The sequence below is a fragment of the Athalia rosae genome, chromosome 7 (genome assembly GCF_917208135.1).
Source record: "Athalia rosae chromosome 7, iyAthRosa1.1, whole genome shotgun sequence".
In the NCBI taxonomy this organism is placed as follows: domain Eukaryota; kingdom Metazoa; phylum Arthropoda; class Insecta; order Hymenoptera; family Athaliidae; genus Athalia; species Athalia rosae.
Window position 1 is genome coordinate 5122815 of NC_064032.1, and position 27023 is coordinate 5149837.

At 45.8% G+C, this 27023-nt stretch overlaps 1 protein-coding gene across 2 annotated transcripts in view; it reads right to left on the reverse strand.

Annotated features, from left to right (window-relative positions):
* The window catches only part of LOC105684959 (5-hydroxytryptamine receptor 2A), a 46305-nt gene that overhangs the window by 12446 nt on the left and 6836 nt on the right, over positions 1–27023 (reverse strand). For both annotated transcript variants that reach the window (XM_048659057.1, XM_020853690.2), the window contains exon 2: positions 14335–14499. In XM_048659057.1, coding sequence (XP_048515014.1) covers positions 14335–14432 — 98 coding nt within the window. In that variant the 5' untranslated portion in view covers positions 14433–14499. The remainder of the gene's footprint in view (positions 1–14334; positions 14500–27023) is intronic.

A 27023-nucleotide genomic window follows, 5' to 3' on the forward strand; every position in this document is an offset into this window, starting at 1 on the left:
GAAAAGATCCTTCCGTCTCTCTCCTCTGTCCGCGTTTCGCGTCAAAATATAAGGTGATCATTTTTATTTCACTCGATAACGCGCGCGTGTACGCGTTCCGCGCGTATTCATCGTCGCGCGAATCGAGTGCAAACCTGCGGTGTATCTTTATAGATTTTAGACGTACAGCGATACCTGTAATTTCCTACGACATCGCTCATCGATTCGCCAAACCCGACCGACCTCCGCCGCCTCTTCCGCGCCGGCAAAGCGCACACACACACACGCATATATATGTACAATATATATATATATATATATATATATATATGTATATATATACATGTATATTGACATCTCGGTATTCCCGTTATCTCGTCAAGTCTGACGTCTAGTAGGGCCTGACGAGTTCGGAAGCGAGCGAGCGGTGATAAAGATTGGATGCCAAGGTACGGCGGAGGCGAACGACCCTCCTTGCAACCTCTTCGGGTTCCCGGTCGCCCTTTTTTTTTCCCTCCCTTTTTTCCTCCTCTCCTCTCCCTCCCTCTCTCCCTCTCTCCCTCTCTCCCTCTCTCCCTCTCTCCCTCTCTCCCTCTCTCCCTCTCTCCCCCCTCCCCCTCCCTCCGCCAAACCGCGACCTCCGCAGTTTTGGGGCGAAGAATTTTCTTCGGAAACGGAAAAACTTTGGCTGTGCGTTTTTTTTTTTCTCTCTCTCTCGTCGTCCTTCCGACCCGGACGCCGGTTGTCTTTTCGAATAATTGTTACCGCGACGGGAAAACCGCGGGGATGAGGGTGAAGGAAAAAAAACAAAAAAAAAAAAAAAAAAAACTTCGTACATAGGTAAAAAAATAGTTTCGTGCCACCCGATTCGGATCATAATAAGCGCGGAACGCTGCGGGGAATTAGACGAACCCGTTTAATAACTCTGCGCTTTTTGCGGTCTTAGTTTTTTTTTTTTTTTCGCGTTTTACCCCTCGACGCGTCCCCCTTTTTTTTTTTCTTTTTTTTTTTTCTCTTTGGAACGATTCGGAGAGAATCGGGTCCGAAGTTCGCGGTTGATTCGTCAACGCTCCCAGATTGGCTGTTAGGGGGTATAACGCGATTGTAAATACTGGAAGGATTTTTCTAGGAGCGCAAGAAAATCGGACTACGAATTTTCTCCTTTGTTCCATCACGACCCTAAGCCTGGCACGCAATCAGGGGAATCCGAGGATTCCTTTCAGGGATTTTCTTGGAACTGATTCGAATTTCACTTGGTTTAACAATGAGTAATTTTCCAGTGTATTATATCGTCTGGGAGTACGCTGTGATCGTGTTACTGGGTTTATTAGGAATGGGGAATTCCGCGTCGGAACGAAAACGTTCGAATTCAAGTTTTTCAAACGCAGTTTTTCCGGACCGGAGGTTTTTAGAAAGGCCAAAATTTTTATGTTTGTTGTATAAAATATTCTTCAAACTTGATGAAACTTTTTGCGACGTCTTATGCGGGGTCTTGGAAATTGAATTAACGTCAAAAGTCAAAATTTCCAACCAAAATTCAATTTATAAACAAAATCCATCATTTTTCTCAAAAACTCTCCACGTTTAAAATTTTTCTTTTCTAAATTCTTGAAAATCAGTTCATTGGCTCTACTTTAAACCCCGCAAATTTTTGAACGGGCCGAGAGTCCGGTCTGTGTAAAAATCTATCTTTTATTCCAAAATATATGCGATATAAAAAAACTGAATTCGAGGGAAGTTTTTCAGACAGATTTTTTGTCATCGAATCAGTCAATATTAGTAAAGATGAACACATTTTTACAAGTTAATCGTTAATCATTCGTTTTTTTGGATTGAATTTTTATTTTCGATTTTTCAAAATTTTGCTTTACAATTTTGTAAAAAAATGATGTTTCGGCAATTTCGGTGTAGAGTATCAAGATATCTTCTGATTTTTGCAATTGGATTCTCTCGAAAAAGAGTTTCCGTGGTATCCCAACTGAAAAAAAAAAAATTGGAAAGCAAACATTTGAATTGTGATGAAAAAAAAAAAAAATTCAATCAAACGAACAAATATGTTTTGTAAATTTTCACTTTTGGCGTTAATAAGTCGCCTGAGACCCCTCCCAACATCCAAACGGCTTCATCAAGTTCAAAAAATATTTTGGAAAAAGTGGCCTCTCTGTCTCAAAAAGTACAGATTTTATTTCAAGTAACGAAAATGTAATCAAGTTTCACGATATCGTTAACGAAAGCTCACAGAATCGAGCGCCCGCTTGGATACTGGTCTTAAAATTTTCGACTTTTCAAAAACTTTGCTTGGATAAAAAAAAAAAAAATTGCAAATCGAAGGTGCAGAACCTTTTTCGAAAATTGAATTTCCGTATTTTTTATCAATTTGTCGTCGAATCCGTCGACGCTAAAAATGCGATAATTCTCTTCCCCAGAATGAGTCGTTGTCGGGGTAAAAAACCCAAAAATTTGGCTCATCTCAACACCGTAAATTCCAAAAAATGCATAATTCCAAAATGCTATCGGGTATGGGGTTTCTGTTCTGTTTAAAAAAAACTTCAAAGACGATCGGAGACCATAAGACCTTCGAACGTCTTCGTTTTGCCGTAAAATGCCGGTGTGTTCTCCGATTCGCCGAGTCCCGTCGAATTTCCGAAGCTCCGAAAAATCCGACGGAAAACCACAACAATCGACTGGACGTGTGAAATTGTCAGGTCAATCGTCGCCCGGCGAAGGTCGCGCCCTGTAAAGTCTCCTCCGCATTTCAACCTACTTACAATTAGACGCGTGTACACAGAGTAGAGGGGTACGCGTCGTCGATTGTAACCTACGAGAAATCGATCACAATTTAAACAACAGGTGTATCGATTCCGCCGTAGTTTCCGCGACGGGGGGCGCGAGGGGGGGGGGGGAGGGGGACGACGACGACGACTTTCGATCTAATTACTTCCAGAGCAAACACGTGCTTCGCGGTCGTAACTATACGGGGGTAGTGGAGGAATACATCATCCGCGAAACGGATCGCGATCCGCGCGTCGCTCCAAGATAGAGCGCAGTAGATTCGTCGTCGATAAATACCGACGTCCAGATACCCCCGCGCGGGGTATCTCGAAGACCCAAAGAAAGCCCAGGGGGTTCGGCCTCTTCGTTGTAACGACTGGCGGCCCCCCCGTCGTCCGCTCGCTCTCCTTATATTTATCTTAGAGCTAAATAATTTGAGTGTAAAATTAATTCCGTATTAATATCCGCAGCGGAAGGTTAAAACGTATAGCGTAACAAATGCGCTACGTCAAGCCCAGGAACGCGAGTCGACTCGAGTCGACCGTCGTCCCGGAACGGGGCGACTCGCGGCGACCCTCCGGCTCCTACGTATCCTCCGTCTCCGTTGCCGCGCCGCGTCGCGTCGACCCCCGTTTTCCTCGAGTAGGTCGTCCGTCAATGTCGTCCGGGTTTTTCGGACACGTCATAAGTTCAGCAGTGAAAATCTACCCTCCGCGGCCCCTCTGCCCTTCGCCCCCCTCACCCCTTGAATTTCCCTTTCCGTTCCCCTTCGCGCCCTCCGTACTTGGGAGGGCGGGTGGGTGGGATGATCACCTCCCGAAGGGTTTGAGAGCGCGACGACCTGCCCGCGAAAAATTATTTACCGAATTTTTAACGCCTCGCGGCTTTTGAGCAGCCGTTGACGGGCCGACGGACGCGACGTTGACGAATCAAAAAAAAATTCCGACCGGCCGATTTTTTCGGCGCAAGAAAATAAGGGGGAAAAGTGCGTTAGGACGCACGAGAAATGTGGATAGTGTCGTTCAGACGTGATCTAAGTTTGCTCGAATTAATAAACAAGCGAGCGATTTGAGCCCTTGAATTAATAGTTGTTGGAACTAGGAGCAACAACAAAATTAACGGTGAAGGAATACCGATTTTCAAAATACTCCAACTTCATGAAAAAATATCGAAAAAAATCATTCCGGGATGCGTTTTGAAGGATTCAACTCCGACTTGAAGATAGTTTTTGAAAATTCTTCTCCAGGTCATTTTTGTCTCCATGGCATAGATTTGAGTGACGAGCCGCTAAACTTCGGGAAAAAACAAATTTTTCAAAATTCTCCACAGAGCTTGAAAAAAATCACGGAAAACTTTTGAGATAGCCATTTTGTAGCCCGAAATCCCCTCTTTAAAATGACCTCCAAAAAGTTTCACGCGCCATTTTTTGACACCGAGTTATTCAATTTTTAGACGAGGCATGTCGTCGAGGGCAGGATCGACGAGTAGACGCAAACCAACCACGAACGGGTCAAAAAATCAATCGATAAACCGCGTTTTCGATCGTTCAAAATTGAATAACTCGGTGTCAAAAAATGGCGCGTGAAACTTTTTGGAGATCATTTTGAAGAGGATATTTCGGGCTACAAAATGGCTACCCCAAAAATTATCTACGACTTTTTTCAAGCTCCGTGGAGAATTTTGAAAAACTCGTTTTATTCCCGAAGTTTCGCAACTCGATACTCAAACCTACTACACTGGATAAAAAAATGACCTTGAGAAGAATTTTCAAAAACTATTTTCGAGTCCAAGTTTCAACCTTCAAAATGCTTGAATCGAAGCAGGAGCTATATAGGCCGCAGAGTCGGTCCGACCGTCGCTAAGCAAAAAAAAATAAATAAAGGCCACTCTATCATTTTATTTATCAGTGATATCCTTCGCTGAGACCTTTCCACCGTGTTAGCTGTCTTACGCCGGATTCAAGAACCACTTTCGACCCCTTGCAAGGTTATGATTTATCGTCGATTGACAGCGGAATGTGGTGACCCCAGTATTCGACAGTTTCTCGGGCCAGAAACGTTCGGAACTTCGATCGATCGGATTTGACCTTCGCTCTGCATTCTCCGAGCGTGTATTTCTATGTACACACAACAAAGTTTAATAGTCCTCTCTCACGGTCGCTTCGGAAAATATCTTTCCGTGCCAGGCCGACGGAGCGAACTCGGGGGACGAACGGTCATCGATTGGCCGGAGCCGGTGAATTTCGGAGCGACGATGATTGGCGATTAATTTTTTCGAGGAGCCCAACTCGATCCGCTCCTCTCCTCTCCCTCTTCTCCTTCTCCTTCTTCTCCTTCTTCCCTCCCCCCTCCCCCCTCCCCCTCCCCGCGCCGCCTGTATTCCAGGTTCTTATTGTTGTAGACTCGGAGGTAATAACGGAGGCATTAAAGTTGTTATCAGCACCCCATTACCCAGGTAATGGCCTCCTTTGTCTTCAAATTGGCCGAGAAGGTGGGAGAGAAATCACGCTCGAGTCCGGGGTACACCTCGGCAGGTGAAAGATTTCTGCGTTCAACGTTGATAACGCGTTACGCGCCGCGGATTCCCCGTTTTCGTTGACAGTTGATTTTTTCAGGTTAGTCGGCTCCGCTCTCTCCCTGTCTTCCTCTTTCCAGAGAGAGAGAGAGAGAGAGAGAGAGAGAGAGAGAGAGAGAGAGAGGGAGAGAGAGAGAGCGAGAGATTATTCGCCTCTCTCTACGAGCGGATGTATTTCCTTTCCTTTTATTCGAGTCGTTAAAAATCCCCTGGCTCCGGTTCGCATGCGTAAGGTCAAGATCAATTTGGGGGCTAAAAATATAACCGCTCGTTTATCGTACCAATCGTATCGAGTCGATTCCGCGGCCTTCTCAATCGGAAGAACGTCTTACCATCCGAACCGACTCGATCCGGTTCGTCGTTACCCTCGGCTCTTACTACCCGACTTCCGTATCTGCCAATCATAAATAGCTCTCGTCTCCGCTAATTCCGGTAGATTTCCATCCCCGGACCTCAGTCACCGCAGTTCCTAATCACTGCCTCTCAACGGCATTGATTATATCCGCGGTAACCTAACCTAACCTAAACTACCTACCGCGTACGTACGTACTACACCGTAAATTGGTTAGCCGCGGATCTGCGGTGGTGTCAAATTTTCGCATGTGTCCCCCGGTCTTCGTCTTACGACGAAAACGGGCTTGTAAGGAGAACTTTTTCAGCCGGCACAAGCCAGGGAAAATGCGAGGTAGGAAGGTCTTTGCACGGGGAATTGTAGTCGCGGGACCAAAATGGCGATTGCAAATGGCGGCGCCCGGTAGTAGGGAAGTGAAAAAACATGATGAACAATATAAATACGGTGCTAAATATCTCGAAAAATTGAAAATTGTATTTTAAAAGTTGAGAGTAAGGAGGAAAGAGCGAAAAAAAAGTCCAACGATGGTAAAACAATAAATTGTTGAAGTTGGCACTTTTCATTTTTATTATTATTATTACGTTCCACTATAGTGTAAAATCACGTTAGGTTAGGTATACGTACTGTATACACAAATTGGGACGAAAATGGCGATTGCAAATGGCGGCGTCCGGTAGTAGGAAGTAAATATAAACATCGAGAGACTGGAATCGTTTCTAAATTGAGGTTATCTACTATTATAGTTATTCATTGAAAATATAAATAAATACGGCGTTAAATATCTCGAAAAAATCTAAAAAAAGCGTAATTTAAAAGTCGAGAGTAACGAGGAAATAGAGAAAAATTAATCAGTCCAACGATGGTAAAACAATAAATTGTTACTGTTGGCACTTTTCATTATTATCACTATTATGTTCAAAATATAGTATGAACCCTAACGTGCCATATACGCAAATTAGGACAAAAATGGCGATCATGCAGAGACCTTTTTGTAACGCGTTGTCCGTTTCGGGACCTCCGGCCCAGCTATATATATGTTTAAAACGCGGTCCACGACAAATCTGACCGAGTGTACGTTTCATCGCGTGCTCCGCGACGGCATACGCTGGTAATGGGCGAGATTGCGCGGCCGGAAATACTTCCGGAACTCGTATAGATAGTCCGGAGAGACGAGTACGACGCGCTGGTGATCACGCGTTACGAAACAGAAAGAAAAAAAAAAAAAAAAAGAAAAAAAACCGACCAGAGTTGCTGCGGACAACGCGAATCGCGGTCGCTGCGTCCGGTCGCGCGTACTATATCGGAATCTGGGGGCTTTGAATTCGATTTTTTCGGTCAAATTTTGCCCCCCCCCCCCTTTTATCCTTCCATGGAATCCGTTGCGCGGCCTCAACCTCGTCGATCCTGCTTCTCTTTTTTTTATCGTTTTTTTTAGGTTATTAATTAATTTTTTCTTTCCCCACCCCGAGCTTCCGGAACACGACGCGCGAAGGTGGTAAATATTTCGCGTTTGTACGTCGCGTTCGTTTTTCAACGTTTTTTTAGTTTTTCATCCCCCCGGTTCCGGGGGGTGCGTAGGTATAACCGCGATACGAGGTTTTATCGCGGCAGCGATCGTCGGGTGTCCCCGTAAGTAAGAATAACGTGCCGCACATCGCGCCGCGGAATGGGATTACCAGGGAGATCACTCGGGGTAGCGTCGGGAATCTCTCTCCAATTGATACCGGGGCGGGCGGTGCGGACCCTTTTTTTTATTTCGCGGTGCCGCGCGTCCTTTTTTTCCCACCCCATCCTCCGCTTCCTCCCAGACGATGATCCCGACGGGGTTGTTCGCGGTCGGCCCCCCCCCCCCCGGAATACCGGAGGACACTGCGGCCGGGCTCGATACACTTCGATGCTCCCCAGGGATCGATAAGGTATTTTGGGTTATCGACCTGCAACGCCGGATGCCGTAACAACGAACGGAGACGGCGGAGCGGACACTTAATCGCGACGCGCGTCCGACGAATCCGCCGTGAACCGCGTGCGAGAACGAATTTTCACCCCGGATCGGGAATCGATCGAGATCTCCTCTAATTAATTTCCGACAATTATCGACGACGAGAAAATGAGGAGAGCGTAAAAAAAACGAGGTCCTCACAATCAGAGTCCTTCGGAAGATTGATGGACCGAACGTCCTCGCTGACGTTAATCCGATCAGCTGACTCGGCTGGGGTCGGCCCTACTCGGCGAGACGATCGCGCGGTCGTATTTTCGTTTTTGATATTTTTGCGGAGACTTTTTCTTTGTCACCGAAGGAGATTCGGCGGTAGCTGCGGATCCGGATCCGCGTTGCGTCCGAAACGACCCACGGCCGGCGCATCGGTGGATCGGATTCCGAAACCTTTATAGGCGGCGGAGGTATTAACGCCTGGGGTTTAGAGGGGCCGGGATTTCGCCCTCGAACACCTCAAAGCAAACCAGACGGGAGTCGGGCGGGTCGCGGATCCGGATTATTTGCAATCGCGAATCCGAATCTAAAGCCGCGCGATTTAATCGAGTCCGACGTAACCGCCGGAGGAGTCGCGGCTTTGTCGGATATAATACGAGCTGAGCTACGGAGACAAACGCAGCGATTTTTTGTAAGCCTTCGAATAAAAAACTAGAAATTAATCACCGCCGCGCGATGACGATCCTGCGGCGGGACGTTTATACCTTTCGATTAAAACGGCGATAAATAGGCGGAGTGGTTGTTCCCCAAGGTCAGAAGATCATTCCGGGTAGCGTTTTGGAGGTCGGAACTCCTGCTTGAAAATGGTTTTCGGAAATTCTTCTCAAGGTCATTTTTCAGTCGCCAGACTTCGGGGAAAACAAGTTTTTCAAACTTCTCCACGAAGCTTGAAAAAAATCGTAGATAAGTTTGAGGTAGCCATTCCGTAGCTCGAAATCTCCTCTTCAAAATGGTCTCCGAAAAGTTTCATGCGCGATTTTTTGGCACTGAGTCTATAGAAAATCGAGAATCCTGGTTCGCGCGGTATGTCTGGTTGCCTGTCGTCAGGCGCCATCTTGTCTCCAGCGCCATCTTGTTTCCAGCGCCATCTTGTTTTCAGCGCCATCTTGTCTCCGGCGCCATCTTGCCTCCAGCGCCATCTTCATTCGCGAACTCCATTTCGGAGTATAGTTTACTTCGTCAACGATTTCGCAATTACTTCAAATGTTCAAGGGGCAAAAAATCACGGAAGATATTTTTTCCGTGGGTGTGGCGAGAGCGTGTCGAGGGTCTTCGCTCGTACGATCGTGGGGGAAAATGAAACCAGACGCTAGTAAACGAGGAGCGAGAATTATCTCTCCGCCAATTTTCCGCTCGCGGAGACATAACCGACGTAACTTCATCTCGTACCGAAGCAGTTATCAACCGTCTGTAACATTTATCCGTACAAAACGCGTTTCTACTCGTCGCAAAAGACACGCGTCGCGAGACTTCGAAGATCTCATGGTTTCGTCGCGCGCTCCCAGTTACGACTTGACGTCTAATCACGAAGACCCTCGGGGCTACTCCCACCGCCGTATACACCAGAACTCGGAATGAATCTTTGTCAACATCCGGTGGGCAGGTAACACCGAACGACGAGGGGCGGGGGGGAAAACCCCGTGTAGGGTAAAAAAAAAAGAGAAAAAAAAAAAGAAAAAAGAAAAGAAAGCTCGGGGAAAACGAAGAGAAAAGTTTGGACGTCGTAAAAAAAAAAAGTTAGCGACGTCGAGTGAAGGGGAATTTTTAAGTGGTTGTTTAGTGGAGTGGAGGGGGGGGGGGGAAGCTGAGGAAGTTCGCAGCGCGCTCCGAATCATTTGAGAATCGATGGAACGGCGAGCGACGATTAAATAGTGGCGTTTTGTTTCAGGAATGGGGAAATAAAAAAAAAAACAAGAAAAATAAAAAAAAAAAAAAACACAAAAACGAGGGACTGCAGCGGAGAGATCGACTCGAGTGTGATTGATAATCGGAGGAGGGAGGGGAGGAGGAGGAGGGCGGTTGCGCGCTCCCGCACTCTCGTTTCCCCCGGAGAATCGGATTTCAAGATCTAGCGCTGAAAGCCTTGCGACGCAATTATCTTCATCCACATTGCTTTCAACTTTCAAGTATCGAGTCGCGCAAAACGGAGGAGAATCGACGTACCCGGAGTACGCCGCCGCCGCCGCATATAATGCGGAGCGACGATCGCGAGGGATGGAGTCTTCACCGGAGTAAGTTTGCAATTAAATTTTACACGCGTAATTAAAATTCTCCCCCTCCCCCTCCCCCCCTCCTCCTCCGGAACCGGGGAGGGATCAGAAATCGATGCGGAAAAAGCGAGGCGAATTATTCCAGTTTTTCAATTACCTAAAAACACGGCACGCGACGTCATATACATATATATATGTGTGTATGTATTTCATATCGTCGTCTGTATTCATCGTAGCGATAATATAACCGTATATAATAATGCAACGTGTTTTCGCACACCTGTATTCTCAGCGGTATACAAAACGCCGGAGTATCTCCACATTATACCTTTATATATATATATCTATATACCGGGGAATATAATGTTCGCGATTTATTGCCAGCTCTGTATAAGAACGACCCGGCGAATGTCGCGGGTTGGGGGGAGGGGGGAAAAAAAACGCCGATACAAATAAACGGAAGCGACAATCTTATCGGGAAGCCCAAAGTCAGCCCGAAATCTGCTATCCATAAATTCGGGCTTATCCCTTTCCCTCCGCATCCCATAGAGAAGGCGGGACACGCCGGAGGTGCAGGACTTTTTTTTATCGGCACATTGAATTCCGAAGGATGCGCCGCGAGGCTATCGTCCGCGACCGTTTTCTTGGGCAGGGATTTTATTCTCCCCCCCCCCCCCCCCCTTCACCCCCCTCCCAGTTGATGGTCGACGCATTCGATTGCGATCTTCGAGACTCGCTGTTTTCTTTTGTCTTCTCTTTGTTTTTTTTTCTATTTTTCTTCTTTCTTTCTGAAAATAGGCCCTGTTTTCTTTTTGTTTTTTCTTCTCTTCTCTTCCTGAAAAAGGCCCTGTTTTCTTTTGTCTTCCTTTTGTTTTTTTATTCTTTTTCTTTCTTCCTGACAAAAGGCCCTGTTTTCTTTTGTCTTCCTTTTGTTTTTTTATTCTTTTTCTCTCATTCTGAAAAAAGGCCCTATTTTCGTTTGTCTTCCTTTTGTTTTTTTATTCTTTTTCTCTCTTCCTGAAAAAAGGCCCTGTTTTCTTCTGTCTTCTTTTTGTTTTTTTTTCTTCTTCTTCTCTCTCCCTGAAAAAAAAGGCCCGGAATTTCGCGAGCCCTTTTCTCGAATAATTGGGAGCACTTCGAAGAAGATGGAGCCGACGGATAACGAGTTGAAAGCTCATTAATATGGTTTACGTTTCTGTACGGTTTCGTGTGGTTTTTGATAAATTCAGACGACTAGCTTCAGCGGGCTAATAAAAATCGTGTATTCGACGCACGGAAATTGGGTCGCGAACTTCAGACGAAGAATCGCTGTATAAAAATGTTTTGAGTGCAGTAAAGTAAAAGATCACCGTGTTATTATTCGTCGGCCATTTTGTCTGGCCTGAAATTTCGCGAAATCGTAATTTCTTTCCGTTTCACTTTATTTAATTCGTTTATTTTTTACTCTCACTCGCCTACTCCGAACGAGAAAAATTGAACTATGTTACGCGCCGCCGAAATAAGCAGAATAGTAGTTTCGAAAGGATTCGGCGAGGTCGCGATGCAGCGCGTGTATAGTTTTCAGAGAGTGGTGGCAGGGTGAAACTTTGGTTTCAAAAAATTTGCCGCATCCATTTTTCCGGCCCGCATTCTTTCCGTTTCATATGCATCCGGGGGGGGGATACATAGAAGCAAAGTTGCGGTTATACACTCTCGCTACGCGAGATGCAGATCTTTCGTAAAATCCCGTCTACGCTGCGGGGGGTGGCGCGTTCCGCGCGACAACTTCGCACGAGCGAACGCGACCTACACCCTTTCCAAACGTTTGTACGTACGTATACCTCGAGTACCCACCCCAACCCAACCCTCCACCTAAAAGCTGGTGTATACTCTCGTATTCCCGAACAAGACGAAATCTAATAAAAAAATAAACATGCGAACCGAGCGAGAATTTAGAGTGCGGATATCGTACCCTTTCGCTCCCATCCTCATCCCGTCATCCCCTCATCCCCCACCCCCCTCCATTTTTACGGATGAAACCGACGAGACGATCCGCTCAAACTTTCAAAACTTGAATCCTGTCTACAGAGATGAACAGTTTTTTGTTTTGTTCCCTCCGTCGCTCTTCGCTTGTTTCTCGAGTTTTGGGAGAAGTGGAATTCGGAACGCGGTTCGCGGGAGTAAAGAAGGTTGCGTAACACCGGAAGTCTTGCCCACGTGTTCTAGAAGGTTCGCCCCGAGGTTGGGTTAGAACTCGCCCTCCGCGCTCGGTCAGGAGAGAGCGTCGATGTATTTTGATTTCTCGAATTTTTTTCTAAAGTTCTCGTCAAAGTAGTTGAAATGTTTTAGAGCGACCTTTGAATGAAAATATGGAGAAACTTTCAATTTTTTTGTCTTCGAGTTGATGTACCAACAAAGAATAAAAATAAAGCACGAGATACTCGAGGAAATTGTCGAACGATTTTTGGAGTTTAATTCTCGTTGATATTCAGCTTTAAAAATCGCTTGAAAAAATTTTAGGTACCTACCTACCGATACTTTACTTAGAGAGTTGAAAAAAATTACGAATTATTACTTTCAGAAATGAAAATGTCGACTTTAAATTTTCGGAAACTCCATCATTCGTCCGACCTAGAATATAACAGATAACGGCGAAGAGGGAGATAAATTGATAAACTAATTTTTTTTTTTTCCATTCGTTTAAATATCTTAAATTTCAAGGTATGTTATTGAAGCTAATATTGTGGTCTGTGTATTCTTCAAACATAAATTTATTTGAAAAGAAACATTTTTTTTTTAAATTCACAATGAAAATGTAATGTTTGGTTTTTTTAATGAGAAAAAACGAATTTAATTTTTGACGATTTTTGGAAATCTTCAAAAACCCCTGAAACATTTTTTTTCGACCTGATCTTCGGAGGGGGCTCCTGAAACGTATATTCACCTAATCTACTTTCACATAGAAAACGCAAAAAAAAAAAATAATGATAATAATAGTCCTTTTTTGCGCTACCCTATATTACATTCGTATACAACGTTATCGAACGTGGCTAATTTTCTCCAATCGGCATATATATACTTTCTCAGACTGGCGTGTAGTTAATGTTAAAGATCGTTGTCGGCCCTGAAATATTAAGGGACATTAGAAACCGCGATCGCCTCGATTTTACGCCGAAATACGTGAATTTCTGTACAGTGTACGGTAATCCGAAAGGCACCGGCCGGAGATCCGGCGAAAGCGATATATTTCCCCCCCCCCCCCCCAAGTCTTCGATACGCGCGGTTATGTAGTATTCGGTACGCGGTGCCGAGTTTTCAGACCGTGAGAATCTCCCGCGACCTTGACCCACAGAGTCGGGCGTGCGGCGCTCGTCGCGGTTTTTTTTTTCTTTTCCCCGCTATATCTTTTACGTATCGCTCGCGAATCCGCGAGCGTAATATTCCTGGCGGGCACGGGTTCCAGGCGCGCGCCGCACGATACCCGTAGGAACGGCGGATAGAAAAAAATTCCGCTCGCCTCGCATTAAGCGCGAAATGTCGTGCGGACTCGAGGGCGTCACGTGACCTGTAACACGGAGTCACTTCGGACGACCTTTTACTTTCCGGCCGGGCCGGAGAAAAATTACCGCAGCTCGGGGCCGCCGGAATCCAAAGTCTGGGGGGCGGAGGGTGGCGGTGGTGGGGGAATATTCGGCGACCATTTCGCACATCTTACGAAATTTTATTCCATTTCTTCGGCTCGCACAAAGGAAGAGAACGTGAGAAGAAAAAAAGAAAAAGAAGAAGAAAAAGAAAAAGAAACCGATCGAATTAGAAGCCGAAGTGGAGGAAATTTCGCGAAGATTTCCGGGTACCTCTTCCCGTTGGTTGTACGTGAGAGGACCTAGTTTGAGCGAAGATCCTGAATTGAAAAAAAAAAGGACGAGGACCCGCGGAGACTCGAAGGACTTTTTCTCTTCTCACGTATACACCGACACTACCGGGCGTCCTTTCTCGAGGGATGAAAACCTAGCCGTGGCCACGTTTTACGCAGAAAATTTTTACCCCGCCCCCCAGCAGTTTCTCGCTCTCTTTTTTATCTCGTCCTTCTGGTAGGTGCTCGCCTCAACCCACTCCAGGCTATTTTCTTTCGCACCCAGATTTGAAACTCCGCGTCCCTCGCTCTCGACCCCTCGAAAGCGGCCGCGGGCGATTATTTACTTGTTAAATTTGACCGCGACTACGCGTCCGAATTTCCCTCCGGACCCCGCCGAGTTTTCCCCTCGCTTCGTCTCCCCGCACGTTCGCAGGAGTTTCGAAAAACTTGTGGAAAAATTCGCACGGACACCGTAGAGGTTAGGTTAGGTACGTAAGGGTAACGTCTATAGTTGGAGTGAATTTTTGAAGGGGGAAATTCTAGAAGGAATTGGACCAGAGGGGCGGAAAGAAAACAACCTTTTTGAGGTACAGAATTCCGTAGGTTGGTCCGAGGGACTCACCATTTAGTGATGAAATCCGTGCCGATGGTGTAAACGGAAGTGACGGTCCGGTTGTTGTCCGTGCCATTTAGGCTGCTTTCCGTCCCGTTCACCTCCATCCCCTATTCCTCCGGATCCGAGAACCACTCCACCCTCTTTTTAATGCCTAGTCATCTCCGGCGCATCCTGAAAGCAAAATTTTTTATTTTTATTACCTCGAACTTACTCGCGGCGCCTGCAAGACGGCAACCCCGCAAATTTAGACCTTCGCCAAATCGCGCCTTAAAGGGTCCTCCGATTTTTCTGTCACCAGTTTTCGTGGCCCGAAAGGCGGCCGCCATGTTTTGAACAAGTATTTTCTGACGTCAATCGACGAACGCAGTCTGGGCGGCCATCTTGTATTAATCTCCTCGACGACAAGATGGCCGCCGCTCGCTCGAGGCCGCGAAAACTGGAGGCGACAGTAAACCAGTGAAACAGCATCGTCGTTTCTGGTTCTTTTAGTCGCCCTTATTTAGCGATCACAGGAATACCGAGGGTCGCGAGACGACAGATTAATCGAAGGCGATAATGCGTTAGTTTGATCTCAAAACAATATTAACGTCACAAAAGGGTGAGCGCCATTTTGTTTCGAGATATAAATCAGCCGCGCGGCGTTGTGAAGATTCGCCGCTTCTTCCGCCGCTCCTGCTGGTGTATTTAAAACAACGAGTTGTTCCCGAGCTTCCTGAGCGATCCCAAAGATATATCCCGGTTGATCGTCGGGATCACGATCCTCGGATCTCGCGACCCTTCAAAAGACCCTCGGGAAAGTTCGCGCGATAAGATCTCGTCCTCTTTTTTGTTCGGCGGGCGCGGACGGGCCGATTCGACGTCGTCGGTCGTTCCGAGGACTCCTGCGATCACGTTCGGTTTGACAGAACCCACCGCCAGATCTATAGGCATATGTATTCATATATACCTAGACCAGTCGGAATCCGGTAGCTCCTATCTGACCGGAAACGACGCATTTGCATATTTATTATCGCCGATTCTCTTATCAACAATACTTTTCCCTCGCTTCTTCGGGGTCGGGACGCACGCGGTCCGTCCGGCTTAAATTATTTTCGAACCGCTCGGCGAATCGATCCGACTCTAAAAATCCAACGAATTTTTACGAGTCGAAATTTTTCGATTCCTAATTATATATTCCTGACAAACGCACGTCGTACCGAGTCGGCGAGTCTGCTTCCCCTCCGTCTCCGAATCGCCCCGAAAAATATCCTTGAGAGGCCTCGTCCTTTCCACAAAAATCGGATATATCTTCGCGCGAAGAAATGTGCGTAGGGCACGCGACTCGTTGGTCGTTATCAACCGCGTTCGGCGTTACTGACAGGATGGGGTGGAAAAGAAGAGGGAAGAGGTAGGGGGGGAGGGGGGGGGGGGAGATACCGAGAAACGGAAGGACTTGACCTCAGCTCCTTTAATTTATTTGGCAGTTTTCGGGAAGCCTCCGCGTCCTACCCTAACCTCACCGGGTCGGGAGAGGAGGAGAGGAGGATTCGCGGGAATATTCGGTACACAGAGATCACTCGCGGTGATCGTCGTCTTCTGGGTTATTATTCCGCTTCGAGTCCTCTCGCAAATCCGACATCTCCGCGTTAGCGCGGGGAGACGCGGAGGCGCGGGAGAGAGAGCTCCTAACCTATTCGCGGCTGCAGGTTCAATTACGCGTACCTATATACGTACATACGTTCGAATCGAGGATCGCGCGACGTAGAATCGAGAAGAAAAGTGACGTGGGGTGGGGTGGGGGGTGGCGAAGGGGGGGGGGGGGGGGAGGGGGGCGTTGAAAGCGAATTTTCTCATCCCGTACAAGAGCATTGTACGGAGACGCCTTTCGACGACGCGGTTGCAAGGGCCTTCCTATGTACCCGGAGCTGAAGAAAAAAAGCCCTTATATCGGTCTCGGGCGACAAAGGCCGAGTCACCTCGAATATTCGGCGCCTCGTTAACCGGCTTTTACAGGTTCAAGGACCACCGGAAGCGGGTCTGTTTACGCGCGGCCAATCTCGTCAATCTACTTTGCCGGGGGAGGGGGGCGATCCGTCCCGTTCCAGAAACCGAACGACGTAGCATGATAGGGTGGATCAAAAAACTGAATATTTGTTGGCCACCCCCCCCAAAAATCGAAGATATGTCGCCGTTAGAAAGTTCTCCGCTAAGGATTCGATTTTTTGAATTTTTCTAGGGGGCGCGCGGGACGCTGAAAAACGCCATTTTGTGCATAAAATTCACCGTGTCGCTTGTAAACGGAAACAGATGGTTCCAAAAATGTTGAATTTTTTACATAAGGTTCCCAAACGTGCACTCTTTCGAACCCACATCCAATCTGTATTGACAAATTTTTTGTATCTTCAAGAAAAATCTCTGAAAATCATTATTTTTGAGGTTCTTCAATGTTATCAACATTGGCGTATTCTAACCTGAAACATTTTTGTACGTCGTCCATCTTGTTTTTGTGCTACCGACCGATGCCGAGTTTGGACAGAAAAACAAGATGGACGACATTTTATGCGATAGAGAAATGTTTAAAAATTTTTACTTTTTGCAATCCGTCCCTAGGTAACCTAAACTAACCTCGAAATCAAAACGCGAATTAGTATTAATTATACCTATTAGCGAGTTTGACTAACGGTAAGAAATAATTGCGTCCCCGAGGAGCGTGTGTTTTTTGTTTTTTTTTTTGTCCTCCAACCCAACCCAACCTATAACCGTACCTATAAAGAAGGAATGAAAAGAACTGAGAATCCCTCGAACACGAAGCATCGGCATTTTATGCGGTTATAGGGATTCGGTACAAGCCGCTCGAAAAGGTCCTCGTAAAATAGTGGAGGGTTACAAGTTCGTGGGGTAGAAAATTAATCCGGATCGATAATAATTGAAATACTCGTAACAATTCGAGCGATTGTGCCTATAGCCGACGCAACACGACATTAATCCGCTGCTAGGCTATCGACAATTTCCGGCACAATAATTATTAACGTTATATACAATCGATTTGCTACTACATGTATATATATATATATATATATATATATATATATATATATACGCGCGATTATAATTATATATGCCGATCGTCGCATTTCGATGATTACTTCGTTATGAATAAATTGACAAAATGGCCAACTTATTACCTTCGCGGTATTGTAATAATAATAAAAAAAAAGAACGCTTTTTTAACTTCCCGTTTCTCTCCAGATTTCAGAGGAAAAAAAAGAATAAGTTATTCCGACCACCCCGTATACAAAAAGTCGAGGTTTTCACCGGATGTCCACGTTTTTCTGATAATCGCTGGTAACTGATATGGAGTCAAAATGGCGGGACAAAAAATGTGCTGAAGCAAAGAAAAAAAAAAAAAAAAAGTTCGACTTGAAAATTGATAATCTCGAGTCATCTGGGTCACTATAATTACCATTTCGAAGTCAGATTCGCGTTTTTCTGATAATCGCTGGTAACAAATCTGGAGTCAAAATGGCGAAACAAAAAATTCGTTGAAACATAGAAAAAATAAGCAAAAAAAATGTTCGAATCAAAAATTGATACTCTCGAGTCATTTGGGTCACTGTAATTACCATTTCGAAGTCAGATTCGGGAATTTCCGAATTCACCTGGTATCCTTTTGAAAAACAAAAACAAAGAAAAAACAAAAAAATCGTTCTCCGATGAAAAAAAATTGTAGCCATGATATCTCGAGTTATTACGAAAATTAAATTGAAAAAAATAATTGCAACGTGACGAGAAATATTATTTGGAGCACGAATAATAAGGGGAAGTTCAAAGGCCGGTTCTCACAGCTCTGCCCGAAGCCGCGCTCGTTTATTTTCTTATCGTATCGGATTTCGCGGTAATTCTTTGATGATTTTTCGAGTTTTTCCTATTTCCGCGTGGGTGGAGGGGGGGGGGGGAGGGGGGGCTACACCCCCTTCCGGTTTCGAGCCCTCGTTACAATACGTCCTCGACGTACATCACGTGCATACGCCCGTAATAAACGTACTCGCAAATATGGAACGCCGTACGCTCGAACTTAGGGTCGTACAGGTGTACATGTATTATATACCTAACCTATACGTGTAACAGGTTCGTGCATTCGGAAAGCGATGGGCACGCAATCGATCGAGCGTTCGCTCTCACGCTAACGGCGGAGCGGGTGGGTACGGGCCGTTGAGTTTTCGCGCGCTTTGATGTGTCGTCAAACCTCCGCGCTGGTTTTACACTTTGGTAGATTGTGTATAAACCTCGTATAGTCGACGGGGGACCCGATCGCCCTGGTTTTTCCCTAATTTCATTCAAGAAATTCCAACGAGCGTAGGAGCTTTGCGCGACAGCGCGCGCCTCAACGAAATTAACGGCGCTCGCCGATTTTCGAAATACCCCAACTTTGTGAAAAAGTGTCGAAAAAAATCAATAAGGGATGCGTTTTGAAGGTTGGAACTCTGGCTTGAAGATAGTTTTTGAAAATTATTCCCAAGGTCGTTTTTGACTCTGTGGCATAAATTTGAGTGACGAGTCGCGAAACTTCGGGAAAAACAAGTTTTTCAAAATTCTCTAGGGAGTTTGGTAAAAATCGCGGGAAACTTTTGAGGCGGCCATTTTGTAGCCCGAAATCTCCTCTTCAAAATGACCTCCAAAAAGTTTCACGCGCCATTTTTTGACACCGAGTTATTCAATTTTTAGACAAGGCATGTCGTCGAGGGCAGGATCGACGAGTGGACGCAAACCAACCACGCACGGGTCAAAAAATCAGTCGGTAAACCGCGTTTTCGATCGTTAAAAATTGAATAACTCGGTGTCAAAAAATGGCGCGTGAAACTTTTTGGAGATCATTTTGAAGAGGAGATTTCGGGCTACAAAATGGCTACCTCAAAAGTTTTCCGCGATTTTTTCCAAGCTCCGTGGAGAATTTTGAAAAACTCGTTTTATTTCCGAAGTTTCGCAACTCGATACTCAAATTTATGCCACGGAGTCAAAAATGACCTTGAGAAGAATTTTCAAAAACTATCTTCAAGCCAGAGTTTCAACCTTCAAAACGCTTCCCCGAACGATTTTTTCCGACATTTTTTCATCGAGTTACATCATTTCGAAAATCGCTATTATTTCGCCGGGTGCGTCGTTGATTCGTTTACCGCGCGGTATATTCTCCATGAAATTTCCGCTTGTTTCTCACCCACCCCGTATAGCCTATAGCCACCGCCGCCGCCGCCGCCGCATATTTCACCTGTATATAATTTACCCCGCGAACGTGTGCAGCCGAACTAAATATAGGCACAAAGCTTCATGCGCCCGGTGATTCCCCGTGACAACCGACCCCGCCGCGAGGTTCGACGTAAAATGAGTTTGCGGCCGCGTGTGCAGCCGAGCAACTCCACTCGCTTCCAGATATACGATATCATCGTCGCCGGCCGTGGCACAGTTATCGTTATCCCGCGATTATTATATCCCAGGATCAAATCCGCCCCGCGGGACGTCCTTCGCCGCCGCGGGGTAACGGTCTCACTTTTTCCTCCTCCTTCAATGTTTCTCACGCTCCTTCTCCTCCTCCTCCCTCCTTTCGCAACTTTTTCCAACCTTTTCGCATCCGAACAATTTTCAACTTCGAGGACCAGCGCGTGGAATTCGGGACGCCATGGGGGTCAGCCGGTGGCTCGCGCTAATCGCCCTGCAGCAAACGTCGCTCAGTTAATCCACCAGGACGAAGATCCTCCGAGGGAGCGGGCGGGTCGCGCGTCATACGGATCACGTTCTGACCTCGTCCGCGTCGTCCCAAAAGTGACATTTCACCCCGGGTTGATTATAGGCGGCTCCATGAATTTAGAGTGGAAGAAAACCGGTTGGGAACAGGCCCGGAAGATCCGCCATATTGGCGACGTTGCCGATAAAATATTCAGAGCGATCGACGCGCGGCGAACTTCCGGCGCCGGGAAACGGGACCCCCCATAGAGCGTAAGGAATGTAGAGAGGAATGCGAGTCCTGCGGGTCAAAGGACCAGATTTTCGGACGTTAAAATCTACGAGATTTACTCAGCGAGGAGGTCGGAGGTGTCGGACCCCGAGGCCAACGCTTTCTAAGGACGTTAACTCTCAGCTTCGTCGCTGCGTCGCTCGCCGAATCGTCCTTAAAACCTCCGGGATAATATCGTCGCAGCTTCGAACTCGAAGGATTCGGGCGAAAATAGCTTCTGAGGTGAAAGAAAATGGCGCCAAGGACGCGGATCCTTCGGGACGGGACGATCTAAATTCCGAGAAAACACGAAACGACGATCACGCGGATGGGTTTCAAGGTTAGGTTAGGTCGTCCTGGACCTTCCTCCTGCTTCCCAGGACTCGGCGAACCGGCCCTGGACGTTTCTGGAAAAGTTTTTGGGGACGGTTAGCTTCGAGAATTTAGGAAAAATCCGCGCAGGAGATCGCTCGTCCGATTTCGCGAGGTGGAAGCCCGGGGGAGGTCCCGTGAGGGACGCGACGGTCTACGGTGCCGCGAAACAAATACAATGTAGAATCGATATTTTCGTATCCTTGTAGCCCGCGTCCTGAAACGAGGACGTTCGATAATTGAGCCCGTCATACGACTCAAGGTCTTCGGCTGACGGCGAGGTTGCAACGAAACGGCGATATATATATATACATACACATATTTATATAAACGAGCGAATTAGTCGAGCGGAACGTAGAGTCCGCGGAACCGGCCGCGGCGGAATTCCGAAGTCGGTCGATCGGCGACCGACTGCGGCGCGGAGAAAAAAATTTCACCGAATCCGATGCGGAGGGAAAAATTGGTTACGCGAGAGGAGCGGCTCCGCCGGAAGTAGAAAAATTGCGGTAAAGGAGTTTACGATTTCCTGCCGCTGCGGGTGACGGATCGATGGGAATAATTCCGTGAATTACGCCCGCCCCCTCGCCTCGTAGGAAAAGCGCCCTCCAATTACCTATACTAATTTGATGTACCGTCGATAAGATTTTCCGTCTATTTCTATTTCTCTGTATATTTTCTCTCCACTTTGTTTTTTTTTCTTTTTTTCTTTTTTTCTTTCTTTTCTTCAACTCCGCTTATTTTCCGCTCGCTCTTCCCAGGAAGCCGATCGCCACTGATTGAATTCCGCCGCGGAATTGGCCTACCGGTTCAAAAAATGGCGGCGAGAAACTCGGATTTCTCACCGACTTGTAACCGCTGAGGACGATCTAGACTCGTTCTTTGTCTCTGTCTGCTTTTTTTTTTTTCTCGCGGGGGGACGAAAAAAAAGCGAAAATATATAGCAACGATTCCAAATTCGGAAAATTATTCAACACCACGTCAGGGAACGAGCGATTTTTCCCCTCTTTGCAGGCGATTCGGAAAAAGAAAGCGCGAATCGGAAAAAAAATCCAGAAGCACCCGGTGCCGATAATCGCCCCGTAAAAAAAAAAAGCAATAACGCTGTTGCAAAAATTATTTATTCTTTAAACATTTTTCTCAATTGATATCCTTAATTCAGGGTGATGCACATTCGCGAGGCGTAGGTACCTTAAATCGAGCGGGAAATAGGGGAGGGGGGGGGCAAAATGGGGTACTTAAGAAACCCTTATGTTTTCGAGGACTTAAATATGCTGATTTTTCTCGTTTTCACTTGCAATTAAAGGAAAATAATCAAATTAAAATATACGTGAAGTTTATTGGTGATCACCCGTGAAAAATTTCAGTAAATTAGTATTAATAAGTTTATTGTTTGTAATTTATAGTTGTTTCATAATTTCAACGTGCGATTTTCGGTGGTTATTTGATTAATAATTGTTGCTTTCGGTAAATTATGTTTTATTATTTAATAAAATGCTGTTAGCAATGAAAAAAAAATACTTGGTTTTCAATATTATCAAATTTAAAAATAGAAAAATTTTTATCAAATTTTTGGGGTACCCCATTTTGCCCCCTCCCCCCTCCCCTATATGAAGAGAAATTAACTCGTTGCGTTGCGGAGCCGCGTGACTCGAAAATAACGAGTCTAATTGTAAAGTAGGAAACGAGCCGTCGGAACTATAACAGTAATCGGTGTATAACGCGAGCGTCGCTCATCTAGAGAGCGATAATTATTACGGGGGGGGGGGGAGCGGAGGGGGCGGGGGCGGGGGAAACTTCGATAAGATCTCGAAGCGGCTCTCGTATGAAACGTAGGTGAAAAAGGTAGGTGGGTATAAACGGGATACGGAAAAATATTTAAAAGTTCGCGTGATTATTACGATCGTACGAGAGCCGCCGCCGCCGCGTCTTAATTGTTTTCGATTGAGGCACACGTGACGGCTTGTAATCGCCCCGGGTCGTGCGATCCGAATGGCCGGGTATTCAAATGGCGTGCGACACGGCCGCTCGTGTTACCCAGCCGAACCTGACCAGCCGACCGGACCCCCGGGGGCCCCAGGCTGTCGAGTTGGCGTCGCATTTTTGGCGAAATCGAAATTTTTTGGGGGGGGGGGGGGTTTCGACTTCGCTAAGCGTATAGTTCTAGAGCTCCCAATGCGTATTGGGGTGGATCTTATTTTGGGTATGTTTGAATTTTTTTTGACGATGGTCTTAAATCGGTTCGAAATATAATATATATGTAAAAAAAAAAGGCCTGCGAAATTTCAACCCTTGTTTTTTATATTGAACCGTGCCCCATGGTATTCGAAGTTTGGAATGTAAATAACGTGTGAAAATGTCATCTCGTTCTTTGCAATTTTGTAAGTCGTTAACGTGTTTATTTAAAATTCTGGACTACATGGTTTCTTGTAGGAAATTTAACGCTCTAAAAAAAAGGTATCTTATGATTTTTCGCTAGTTTTATCGGTTCAATAGATATTCGAGGTCAAAGTTGAGTGTATAGGCTTTATTGATTGTTAATGACTGTTCTGAAAAAGCGGTTAAATTAGTGCAAAATTTTTGCTGGCGATACCCTAAGGATAAAAAAAAAAATTCATTTCGTATTACAATTAATTAAGAATCACAGAGAATAGTTTTCTGATGCATTAAAAAAATCAAATATGTAATAACAAAATATAAAAAGATACGTTTCTGATTACATTTCTTACAATATATGTGTGGCAAATTGATAAAGCCCGTTCGTTCAACTTTGACCTTGAATATCTATTGAACCGCTAAAGTTAACGAAAAATCATAAGAAACCTTTTTTGTAGAGCGTTAAATTTCCTACAAGAAACCACAGAGTCCAAAATTTCAAGTATATATTTTAACGACTTACAAAATTGCAAAGAACGAGATTACATTTTCACACGTTATTCACGCTTAAAACTTCGAATACCGTGGGGACATTATTTTAAATATATTTTGAACCGATTTGGGACCATCGTCAAAAAAAACTTCAAACATACCCAAAATAAGGCCCACCCTAACGCGTACGGTAGATAATTCCGAGGTTTTAGATTCCAAGAAAACGAGTTCGATTTCGGGTCCCCCCGAAAAGCGCCGCCTAGCGGATGAGATCGGTAAGACATACCTAACCTAAAAAGTGTGAAAATCTTGCCTTTCGTTACGCTGCGCCGCGGCGGCCTGGCCGCGGATAAGTTTGCCAAATTTTTTTCCCGAGGAGCCCGCAGTATTCCCGTCCAAAGGGAACAATTTGGTACACGGCGATGATATTGCTTGTAGCGCGATCCTGCGGCAGACGGAAGCTTATATTCTCCTCGAGGAGCCTGGCTCATCACGGATGTAATGCGTAGGGACGCCCGGGCAGCTCTGTGTACGCGAACTTTGGCAAAACTCATTTCGCGGCACTCGAAATCCGAGGGCGATCATTATTATTATTATTGTTATTATTATTATCGTTGTTGTTGCCGTTATTTCGTTTTCTCTACTCGTCCCGTACATCACCGCGCACACATCATCCTCCTCATCGTCGGTCGGGGGGGGGGGGGGGGGGGGGGGGGGGGGGAAGCAAATTCTGGAGATGAAAAACTTTAACGGTCATCTCCGCGGGGGAAAAATGAATGGGGAGAAAAAAGGGCGGCGTGTGGGGGGGGGGGGGGGGGGGAAGGGGGCGATATTTCAGCTCGCGGCGGTTCGCGTATATCCGCGTACGTTCGTGTAGAACGTCTGCCTAACCTGTAAAGCGTTCGTTTCGCGTCCTTCGAAGCGGAAAAACGCGACACGACACGATTCGCGGTTAGCGTTCCGTTGAACAAAACCGAATTAACGCTTAATCCCCGTTGACGAACGGAGGCCTTTTGAAGCGAGATCCTCTTAAAAACTTTGCCTGCCGTCGAGCCCGCGGCGAAAGACGAGGATCCGCGACTCCGTTCGGCGGTCTGGCGGACGACTTTTGACCGTGGTTTAACGGCCGCCGCGTGCGGGGCAGTTGAAAACGTTCAATCCCCCTCGTTTCGGGCCTCTTAGCAACTTTCGGCGGTCAGTTTTTCGAGTCCACGGTGTTTCGCGTGCGGTTCCGCTTCGCTGCGATGATTTGCGGGTTTCGGAGGTTGAATTTTTCAGAAATTCCAAGAACTCGATTACGGTAATGTGACGAGCGCGCCCGGACAAAAATCGCTGAGGATCTTCTTCCGAATCGGCGGAGAGATGAAATTCGATTCGTCGGCGGACGGACTCTGTGTAATCCGGGGGGGGGGGGGGGTCGATTGATTGCGAATTTCTCAAACGAGATACCGCAGGGAAGGGGGAAGGGGAGGGTAACAATGTTTCGCGGAAGCGGAGTCTGACCTAACCTATAAAAAAAGTGAGAAACGTAGCGCGCAGCGACGGAATTTTCACTTTCTCTGGGACGTCTCAATTTTGCGGGAATCGCACAACGAGGGAATAATCGCCCTGGTTTACAACGACGATAAAAAAGCGGCGTGTACGCGTCGTGTTGTCTAACTTTATGCAGACGTAACTGTTGACATTAATAAAAAGGGCGATCCATCTTGCCCGTGGGACACGCGTCAACGACAACAGTATGAAAAATGAGAAGATGGCGCATTATTAGGTGTGTGTGTGGGTGGGTGTGTGGATGTGGGTGGGTGGGTGTGCGGGAAACTAGCTGCACATCAGCGTGTTCGATTTAAGGAGGGCGATAATCGCGATCGTTCGCCGTGCTTAAGAGTTATAAATTGTTTTCTCGTTTGGCACGGGACGCTACTGCAGATGTTTCACTGACGGTCCGATCGATCGATCGATCGATCGATGGATCGATATCATTTTCTTTAGCCATCTCCTTTCCGCTTTCGTTGATTATTGTTCATTATTTTTTCCACGTTATTCGCACTCCGGGGATCTTTCCGACGTTGCACTCCGTTTTCGATTGTAAAGCGGTATTCGCGGCGGCCATATTTGTAGACACGCGGGTGTCCTTTTTTCGAACGGGACGAGAGAGGGGGAGGGGGGAAGGTGTGCAGCTCCACGGACCGCGGGCGTGTATCTGGGTACTTTTCGTACGCGATGTCGCGTCGGCGAGATTCGAATCTCTCCTCGAATTAATGAACCGTAGCGACGCGACAAATTTACCGAACAAACGAGGAATCGTGCCGATTGCTTTTGAATAAACCAGAGCGTATACATATACGAGCTTGTATAAATCTTTCACCCCCCGTGTATAAATATATATATGTATATATGCCGGAATTTCCGATTCATTCGGCGTAAAAAATATTTTATTACAACCTGCTCGGGGGGAAGAAAAAATATGTATGTATATGTATCTGCAATATTCGGAGAGTTTCACGTCAATTCGATGAACCAAAAACAGCGATCCTCTTATTCGCTTTTCTCACTGATTTTTTTTACCACAGCTTTTGCTTCGGAATATCTCTTTGATTTTTTTTTTCAAATTTGTTCTTTTATCAGCCATTTTTCACCCAAGAATTTTCAAAAAACTCTAAACAGTGTCCTGATCAATTTTTTTCAAATCAAAAATACAAAAATATTTTTTTGATTATTAAAAAAAAAAGTGGACAGATTTTTTTCAATTCTTTTTGCCAGTTTTCTCTTTCTAAAATAGGTTAAAGATTGGAGTTCCAAAAAAAGGAATGTTTGTGGTGACAAAGAAAAATAGAAAAAAAAATCAAATTCAGAAAAGAAATTAAAGAATTTTTGATTTGAAAAACAAAAGTGAACAGATCTCTTTTTCGATTTTTCTTTGCAACGACAAACATTCTTCATGTTCAAACGTCGATTGTTGACTTATTTGTTAATTAGGAAAAAAAAAAAAAATTTAAACAAAAAAATCTGTCCACTTTTTTCACAATCAAAATAAAAATTTTCGAAAAAAAAAAAATTGATCACAACGCTGTTCCGAGTTTTCTAAAATTAGCAGGTGCAAAATGGGTAGGCAGAAAAATGTGAAAAAAAATCAAAGAAATATATCGTAGGAAAAATCGTTGAAAAAATCGGAGAGGGTTTCTGTTTTTTGGTTCATCGAATGGACGTATATAGATTTCCCCGTTTCTATTTGTCAGCCTTTTCTCCTTTTATTTTGCTCCTTGTAGCCTTTATCGCCCTGCAGGGCCGAGTGTCATTTCCTTCTTTTCCCTCCTCCCTCCCCCCTCCCCCCTCCCCCCTCCCTCCCCCCCCCTTCCCCCGACTCAATCGACTTCGGAAAATTCAACAAAAGAAGTAATGAAAGTCGGATGGGAAGGAAAAAAGGGCGGATGGGTGAAAATGAAATGAAAAGCGGTAATTAGAATCACAGCCGCAAGCACGCGACGCGACT